The sequence below is a fragment of the Lactuca sativa genome, chromosome 5 (assembly GCF_002870075.4).
Source record: "Lactuca sativa cultivar Salinas chromosome 5, Lsat_Salinas_v11, whole genome shotgun sequence".
Lineage (NCBI taxonomy): Eukaryota > Viridiplantae > Streptophyta > Magnoliopsida > Asterales > Asteraceae > Lactuca > Lactuca sativa.
Window position 1 is genome coordinate 2,866,302 of NC_056627.2, and position 9,598 is coordinate 2,875,899.

Sequence of the window (9,598 nt, forward strand, 5' to 3'; positions counted from 1 at the left end):
TGATGTACTATGATGATAGGTGGTGGAACCTGTGTCAAGTGATCCGAGAGTTGGAGTTTACCTTTTGTGTCGACATCTGCGAGGTGAGTTATCCTCACTATATCGATAGGGTCTACGGCACCAAGGCCGACCCTTTAGTTGTTATTGTTATGGTATGCTACATGTGGTTATGATCTGTTAGATCGGAATCGGGGTAGACAGTATGTTATGATCTTATGATCCATAGGGATTGGTATGTTAGTGACCTGCTAGGTCGGTACTCTAGTTACAGGAGAATTCTATTATTGATGATCAGTGTGACAGATATGTTTGATGTTTGTATATGCCTGTATATGATAGTATGCGCACATGGTTATTTGTTTGTGGTTGGGTTGAGGCGGTCCTGCTTTGTGATGAAGGCCAATATACCCTATGAGCGGTCCGGGGAGACTGTAGGCCCACATGGCGGACCAGCCATGTCGAAGGCTTGGGATAGATTCAGACAGACTGTAGGCCCGGTAGGGCGGTCCAGTCAAGCCGATGGCCCAGTATGCATGTTGATTGATTGATTATTACTGATATGGTATTGTCAATGTGGCATTGGTATTTTGGGGGTAGCTCACTAAGCTCTCGGGCTTACAGTTTTCAGTTTATTGTTTCAGGTACTTCAGGAGATCATGGAAAGGCGAATGCGTGACCGTATCGCTCCTCATCCTTATGTTATGATTTTTTGGGACACTCTGATGGAAAATGATTTGAAAACATTTGTAAACGATGCTATTTGGTTTTTATTTATGATTGAAAAAGTTTAAATTTGGCGTAAAATTTATGGATGTTACGACCTGAAATAAGGAATGTATTATATCCTCAATTGAAAGGGCAAAAGCGGAATTTCACATTAACGTTTTGAGCGGGAAAATTCACTGGAAGGGGCCTCAGCTATTGCCAGGTGGCAATTGTGTACTCATTTATTAGGATAGGAGATTAGTTTTACCCTTCATCTTAATAACATTTTTTATTTTACCCCTTAAATTATATTGTTTTTTTTTGCTAATTAATCTAACACATCAAATTTGCATATTAAAAATATAATATGTCTATTTTTTATTCCTTTAACTACATAATTAATAAAATAGTAACAATACATGTACTTAAAAAATACTATTGCATGAGATTTTATAAAACATTTAAAAAAGATGAATGATAACTCTTTAGTTGTTAGAAATTACTTGTACATTAAATAAATATTTTTAAGATAATCTTTTATTAAGTTAACATAACAGATAAACTTTATAATTTGTTCTTAAAAGTTACAAATTGCTAAGATTAATAATTCTCAACTAGTAAATGTGAGTGTAAAGACAATTGTCACATGAGTGGTCTTCAATGAACAAAGAAAAACCCATATGGATGAGAAAGCCAAAAGAGATTACCAAAGAAGAGTATGCAGCTTTCTACAAGAGTCATACAAACGCTTGGGAGGAGCATTTGAACGTGAAACACTTTTGAGTTGAAGGGCAGCTGGAATTCAAAGTTGTTCTCTTTGTACCAAAAAGAGCTCCTTTTGATCTGTTTGACACAAAGAAGAATCCAAACAACAGCAAATTTTATGTCATATCATGGACAAATATGAGGAGATAAATTCATGAGTACCTTGTGTTTGTGAAAGGTATTATTGATTCTGAGGATCTTCCTTTGAACATTTCAGGAGAGCAATGAGCTTGTGAAGAAATGCATTGAGCTTTTCTAGGAGATTGCAGAGAACAATGAAGACTACACCAAGTTTTATGAGGCATTCTCCAACAATATAAAGCTTGGAATCCATGAAGATGGATAAGGCCAGACCAAACCAGCTGAATTGCTTCGATACCATTCGACCAAGAGTGGTGATGAAATGACAAGCTTCAAGGATTATACAAATATTATAATCTAATTTTTTATACCAATTTGACGTTTGATGGTAAAACATAACTCAAATCAACCAAAGGGTCAAAATTATTATCTCTAGAGGAAAGCATATTGATAAGAAACAGTGCGGAATATAAGAAAAATGATTTGTTATATCTTATTATATCTTATAAAGATTCAAAATACCATTATCATTAAAATTTACCAAGAAGATGTTAATAATTATTACTACCAAAACCCAAATTTCCATCAACTCCAGACAGACATAAAAATAAAAGAAGTTGGATAACAATTCTTTCCATAATTATTGCATCAGAACAAATGGGTTGGCTTAAAAAGAGATGAATGTCTTATTACACATGAGCGCTATTACATGGCCAATAAAACAAGTCGATAATAATAATAATAATACTAGAAGGAAGACATAAGAACAGTTGGAAGATTGCAAGAATACAATGGCAATCGGCAAAAGATACAAAGAGGCATCAACAACAGAATAATAATAATAAGGTCCCTCTATTTTTGCCTCTTGTATATCTTTCCTAAGAAAGATTTCAATACTGCTTGTACGGCTTTGCTTGGGTGAGCCTCAATGGATGTGATGAGCTTCTCGTAACTCTTGCTCTCATAATCCTCAAATACACCCTGCATTTTATTTTTTTACCAATTAAACTATATATATTTTTCTTTAAAAAAAAAATCTATGCATAGAGTCACAAACAAACCTGAAGGTTGAGAGTGTGATACAGTTCCTTTACTTTTGCAACGGAAGCAGGATCTTTCTTCCCATAGTTTTCCTGGATAAAGAATAATTTATTTAGGAAGAAAAATAAATAAACAGTGGTTGGTGGTTGGTTAATACAACTTACATGTAGGAGTTTGCTTTGTTCCTGATCGGCGAGTTCCAATGCTTTGACAACCAACCAAGAGCACTTAAAATCTTCAATGTCTGTTCCAATCTTGCCAATCACCTCGGGTGCACCAAAACAGTCTAGATAATCATCCTGCAATTCATGAATTTAAATTTAAATTGAAATATTAGTAAATAAATAGTATAGTTGCATGGGCGTACCTGCACTTGGAAATAGGTACCCATTTCAACAAGCACGTCCTTCACTTCAACATGTTTCTCCAGGTCCTCTCCAAACATAAGGAGCGCACACGCAACCTTTAAAAACCACACATACAATCCATATCATTATCACTCTTTCTTCTTTATACAAGGAAAAATGAGTATGAGTAGTAATTTACTCACAGGAAGGTAAAATGAGTAGTATGCAGTTTTGTACTGAACAATCCTACGATGACTGCACCACAAAGTAAAGATATTAGGAAAACATATTATTATTATTATTATTATAGACTCAAAGCTGGTTTGGTTTCTTACATAGATAAGGAATACTTTGACAGATCTTTCTCTCCTACAAGTGTAGTGATCAAATCAATCATCTGTCCAGAGGCTGTTTGAAATTCTACCTGTACTCAAAACTACAGTATATTAGTTATTTAGTTGAGAAAGTAAAAGTATATGTGTAGAAGAGCAATTAGCAACCTCATTGAACAGGTCAACTAGGTCAATGTAATACGGCTTTCCTCGGAAATGTTTCTTGAGAATTCTTGGAATATGGTTGCGAAGAATTATTCCATCATTTGCAGCAATCATACCAACCTAGAATCAAATTTTATAAAAAAATATAAATACAGATATCAAGCAAGTATTATATAGTATTTAAATTAGAAAAAAAAAAAAAATACAAGTTTACCTTGGGTAATCTGAACCAACAGGGTTGACCTCTGCGGGTATGAGATTCGTCCATGATGTCATCAAGCACAAGGAAGTATGCTTGAAGCTGCCAATATTTACATTACAACAATCAAATGAAGAACTAAAGGACTTTAATTATCATGCAATTCAAATGAAATGCCAAGCATAATCTTTATTACCCACCCATTCAACACACCAACCAAGGGCAGATGAAAGAAAAATCTCATCTTCTGTCAGCTCTTCTCCCTTAAGCAACTGGTAACTGTCAACAACAGACAGCCCCCGATTCAGCTTTCCTACAAACCATCACATTTCAATACCCCTGTTATTTATTTTATATTTTTAATTTTAATACTACAACCCAACTAAAGGGAAATACACAAAACTCTTCTTACCTCCAGGTACATTGTAGTCAAGCATCTGCAAACAAATATAAGTAAACAAACATAATTAATTTCATATACATAAGACGTTGGTAAAAAATAAAAATAAAAACTTTAGTGTCTTAATAAAATCAAGACTGTGGTTACATTATTCATTGATGGAAATAAGTCAATCATTAATCATTATTAGAACGTTTTTCTGATTTGATAAAACACCTGATAATGTTTTGCTATACCAGAAGAATTAGTTAAGATTACATAGTCGTTGGTTGTGGTTGACCAAGTATTTTCAACTCATGTAGGTGGGTAGCCACCAAACCTTTTTATTATCGTATTGCAGTATCTGTAAAATATACCAAATCAAGTAATAATTACTCCAACATTCTCACATTTATGTGAGCGTTGATGCAACAGCACCTGTCAGATCTGATATATAAGTATTTTTCAATAAACAGCTAGGTCACTACTAGCCCCAACATCCTTCATCCAAAACTACTAATAGTAATATTCATCAACAATTACCACAAAACCAGCATATTCTCGCAATAAAATCGATGTAATACATATAAATCAGTAAATCGGATATTCAAATAACACGATGAACAACAAACATATAACCTCGTAGAACCTCGTTCAGATTACAACAATAACGATTAAAATGATTCAGGTTTTACCTTTTCAACCCATTGACGAGAATCGTCATCGAATTCGAAGGCAGGATCGTTAATTAACTCGGATTTCAGAGTATCGTAAACTTCGAGAAATTTGGACTTCAGATCGGTGCTCATATTTGAATTTGCAATCGACAAGGTATCAGATTCTTCCCAAATTTGTCTCGTAGTATATAGCGAGTATGTGTGTTTAGAGGGAGAAATTGGGTGGGAGTGTTTTGTAGGGAAGATGTCGCTGTATGTGTGTGTGTTTATAGGGGAAGGAATTGGTTGGGAGGAGGATGCCGCTGTACTTTGCTGAATATTGTGATACACACACACTCACACAACAAGTGTGTGGTCAAGTAGTCAGTGGTGTATGGCTGCATTTTATATTTTCTTTATTCGTCCAATAGTTTACTCGTGGCAAGTCAAATGGTCAAATAAAGGTCACAAAAAGTACACATATAACGGGGGTGTTTGTATGAAATTGGGTCGTATTAAATATATTAGACTGGTTCAAGAAATACGAAGCCGTTCAAAGCCACATCAACCTAAATTTTTGTCTTCTCTTCATCATTTCTCGTGGGACGGAGTTCCTCATGAAAAATTACATTAAGAAAAGAAGAAAAACAGATGGAAGAAAGAGAAAAAAAAAATAAGATTGAGGGGTGTTATGCTGGCAATGGGAAGTAACCAGAAATAAAGGGGGACGGTGTGCTTCATGTTACCACGACATTAAGTCGTGTCCACGTCGGCAATCACGTCCCAAAATGGACCCATACCAGCACTCTTAAGAACCTGGTAACCGGGACACTGAAAGTTGCTAGTTGATAGCTAGCACTTGAAAGCTGTAGTCTATTTATATATAAGTATTCAGTAAAAATAATTTGAAGCACTTAAAATATGTAAAATGACTTATCTAAAACGTAATTAATTTTTTTAAAGGTACTTGAGTCAATTTGCAAAATTATAAAAGAGCTTCTTGTTAAATGTTATTTGAATTAATTTTTAGATTTGAAACTTTTTGTTTTAGTTAAAAATAGAAGTCCGTAACGTGGAATGAAACTTTTTTTCTTACAAACAGAAAGTTAAAATCTCTCAAATGATACATGTTAAACACGTTTATTATTTATATAGGGATAATAATTTAGGAGGATGATACTTTTTTCTTTTTGTTCATGTTTAATTATTTTTTGATTTTTGTATATTATTTACGATTGAACTTTTTTCTAGTGTTCAGAAAACATTGCTAGTTTCCGACAACTTTAACATCTCCAACAACTCTTATGTCATATTCTCTGGGCAACATTAGTTTTCCAACGAGTTCTTCATACATCAAAAACTAAATCTCCTATGACTCCCCCTTCAAATCTTGTTTTTTTCCCATATTTTTTAAGAATCATTTTTTTGAACAAGATTTCTTAATTTTGATAAACAAATGGACAATTCTCGTTCCTAATGAACCCACAAGAAAAAAACTTTGAACATATATCAAAAATAAATATGATGAACTCAATAACATATCTTATTTTCTGCCATGGATAAAACTTTATAGATGTGTTCTTGGAATCGTTTGAACACAAAAACATGTTCCTAAAATCGATTTGTGGATTTTGATTTTTGGATTCTAAGTTCCTAAAATTATTTGAAACCAAAATTGTTCTTAAGATATTTTCCAAAAAAAATCAATATATATATATATATATATATATATATATATATATATATATATATATATATATATATATATATATATATATATATATATATATATATATATATATTGGTAGAGATTCATTTGAGATCACGTTAATTTTGTGAGACATGGGGATACAATCCTAGCCATTCATCTTAAAGATTAAAAAAAATAAAATTATAAAATATAAAATAAAAAATAAAATTTTTCTAAATATTATTTTCGTCATTTAATTTACCCATAAAATAAAATAAATTACCATTTTTTTAAATATACGTGAAATATTATAATTGAATATTATATGGTAAACATTCAAATGAAATTCTTAGAATGTTAGAATATTATAGTATCCTACTAAAATTGTTAAATGTGTTAAAACATTCTCATATTCTACTAAAATTGTTAGAATTCTTAGAATATTTAAATATTCTATTAGAATTTTTTGAATATTTATAGTCTAATATTCTAGTAGTTAATTTGAATATGATAACAATTTTGTTTTAATATTTGTACTGTAATTTTCTATTAGAGCCACAAATATTAATGAGATGTAACATCTAAGCCATATATGCTAAAAAAAAAAGATTTGACAGTTTTTTTATTGTTGATTCTTTTTTTACTTATGATTCATATGTATGAATCAACAGTCATATGGATTGCGGATGCAGATATGATTGTTGATTCATATATATGCATGCATGGATATCTGCGTCCGCTCTCCATATGTCAGCAATCATATCTGCGTCCACAGTTCATATGACTACTGACGCGTAGTTTGCAGGTTCACACATTTGTTTAGTTAACACAATAACTCAGTTATATATATATATATATATATATATATATATATATATATATATATATATATATGTTGGGTTTCGAGCATTCTAACACTCTTATGGTGTATATGCAACCCTATAAACCTTGGATCTATGTTTTCTCTATTATACATGCAAATAAGAACTTTCCAAGGCTTTAATCCTAACTAGCATACTATGAGGCAAATATACTACAAAGACTAGTTGGATGACATACCTTTTGCTGTAGCTTGATGTCTTCAAGCTTTAAGAGCTTAGCCCCAATAGTGTGGAAGCCTCAAGTTGAATCACAAATCACCAAAACACCTTGGAAGACTTTGAGAATAAGAATACTTTGGTTCTCTCTAGTGAAATCGGCTAGCCCTCTTAGTGTACCCACACTAGTGCCAATTTCATCAACCAAGGACATCTTTATATAGTATGGAGACTAGGGTTAAACCCATGACCTTTCATTTCATATGATCCTTGGGTTAAAAACTCCATGGACTATCCATGAAAGTTTAGCCCAACCTAAATAAACTTGGCCCATTCCATATATATAAGAGTCCATATTTAATTAGTTCATTTTGATCACTTAATTAATTCTAAATTAATTCTTGATCAATACTAATTAAATAATATGATTCCATATTAATATATTTAGAACATATAATATATTAATATAAATCATAAATATACTATTCTCAAAAGACTATCCATATAAATTTTGTCGGTGAAGTGCAACCCAAATAGACCATGCCGGGTCGGATCAAGTACATACCAAATATAGTTATGGACTTAGACATTAATCCAAGAATCTCCTACTTGGATAAGTCTAAAACTATTATTGAGTATGACTTCAAAACCTAACTGGCAATCGTAGCTCTTAAAGCCGCTGTTGAACTCTGATCTTGTAAATGACTTGTCCATTAGATAAGGGATCATATATTCCTCCATTCTAGATATCTTATATGGCTTGTTCTGCTACTTGTTGAATCATACACAAAGGCACGTTTTATAACATTGAGTTACCAATGCGTTTTCGTGCAATCAATGTACTATCAACTCATAGTAACAACTCATATCTCTAGGTTTGAAGAATATAATATATTATCGTCTCATGATCACTCGTGATAAAATCCATGAAGTGATTCAAATAAGCGCGGGTTGAATCTAGTACTTAGAACTTATGAGCACTCATGAGTGTTGTAACAAAACTTTGTCCACCAACTTGGACCCCTACAAGCCAACCCATGACAGTCTTGATTCATATCTACTTCCAACATATGACCGACTGTGGATGGTTTGAACAACTTAGTCATTTCGGAAGAATAACCTAGTTATTATGGAAGTCAAAACATGCAAAGTGAAACACAAGAATAAATGAATCTAATATGGGTATCAAAACCTATGAATATAAATAAAACACTTTCTATTTATCACCGTACTGATTAGTGATTATTCATTGTTTCGGTTTTATCAACTTTATACTTGAATTAAAACATTAAGTGTCCCATGCTCCAAGCATGTACACTATGTTTTCTAAACAATAGCTTTGCCATACACTAAGTATGAACTCTATGTTTGTCCATGATCCTTTTCTTTGTGAACTAGATCAATTGAACATAATTTCAATGATCCTCTTTTCACACTCCCAACTCCTTGTCTTAAATATAAGAATTCCAAATTCCTCTCATTTATCGCAATCTGTTTAAATTTTAAACTTATATGCATTGTTCCTTTTGTAATGATTATGCACAAAGCCACAAAGGCTTGGCAACAATCATTACAGAGTATTCCAATGGAGAGCAATTCCATGGAAACGATATCTTAAATTCAAAGCGCATTGCTTTGAACATGATTCTTGCATTAAGTTTCTTTAACCTTACACAGATTGCTTCCACCTATGAAGACAACTCTATATTCCCATTTTGACTATCACTTCTGAACAAGAGTTGCCTCTTTTCAGACTACGTCAATATGGTCATTCCAATGTTAACATTATACTTCCAACTGTCCTTGAGCAACCACTCTTTGGTAAACCTTAGATTGTCCTCGACAATTGCTTAATCACTTTAGTCATATCCAATTCTCGACATTTTCCTCCTTAATGCCCCAATGCATTTGAAAATTCAGAAAGGATAAATATTATAGCACATTAATCGATCTTGTACACAAAGTAAACGGGACACGATGATGTTTCACATAAAGACATGGTTCTAGACCAGTCTTTTGCCATAATAATTTTTTGTTTGCCATATTCTCAAAATTTGACTATGAAGAGGGGTGCCGTAATCATAATCAAATTTTGAGAATGCAATATATAGAATTTCCTTAAGTTGAACCAACCCAACATGAAATTCATATATATATTCTTGACTAAAGGTGATTAAACTCTCAATATAAGCTCTTTAGAA

General features: G+C 32.5%; 1 protein-coding gene across 1 annotated transcript; it reads right to left on the reverse strand.

The window, feature by feature from the left end:
- Positions 1–2,213: 2,213 nt before the first annotated feature.
- Positions 2,214–5,040, reverse strand: LOC111895140 (farnesyl pyrophosphate synthase). Its single transcript, XM_023891237.3, has 11 exons — positions 4,710–5,040; positions 4,048–4,072; positions 3,836–3,948; positions 3,651–3,737; positions 3,440–3,556; positions 3,275–3,363; positions 3,143–3,194; positions 2,960–3,055; positions 2,757–2,891; positions 2,613–2,684; positions 2,214–2,532 (listed from the first exon to the last, which is right to left on the reverse strand). The coding sequence occupies exons 1-11, from the start codon at positions 4,821–4,823 to the stop codon at positions 2,404–2,406; spliced, it is 1,029 nt and encodes a 342-aa protein (XP_023747005.1). The 5' UTR covers positions 4,824–5,040; the 3' UTR covers positions 2,214–2,403.
- Between the last annotated feature and the right edge of the window lie 4,558 nt (positions 5,041–9,598).

Excerpts from the sequence above, each read along its gene's own strand:
- LOC111895140 (XM_023891237.3), bottom strand. The coding sequence starts at position 4,823 with ATGAGCACCGATCTGAAGTCCAAATTTCTCGAAGTTTACGATACTCTG. Across the intron at positions 3,949-4,047 it reads TGACTACAATGTACCTGGAG|GAAAGCTGAATCGGGGGCTG; the intron begins GTAAGAAGAGTT and ends GATGGTTTGTAG. Across the intron at positions 2,685-2,756 it reads AACAAAGCAAACTCCTACAT|GAAAACTATGGGAAGAAAGA; the intron begins GTAAGTTGTATT and ends TTCTTTATCCAG.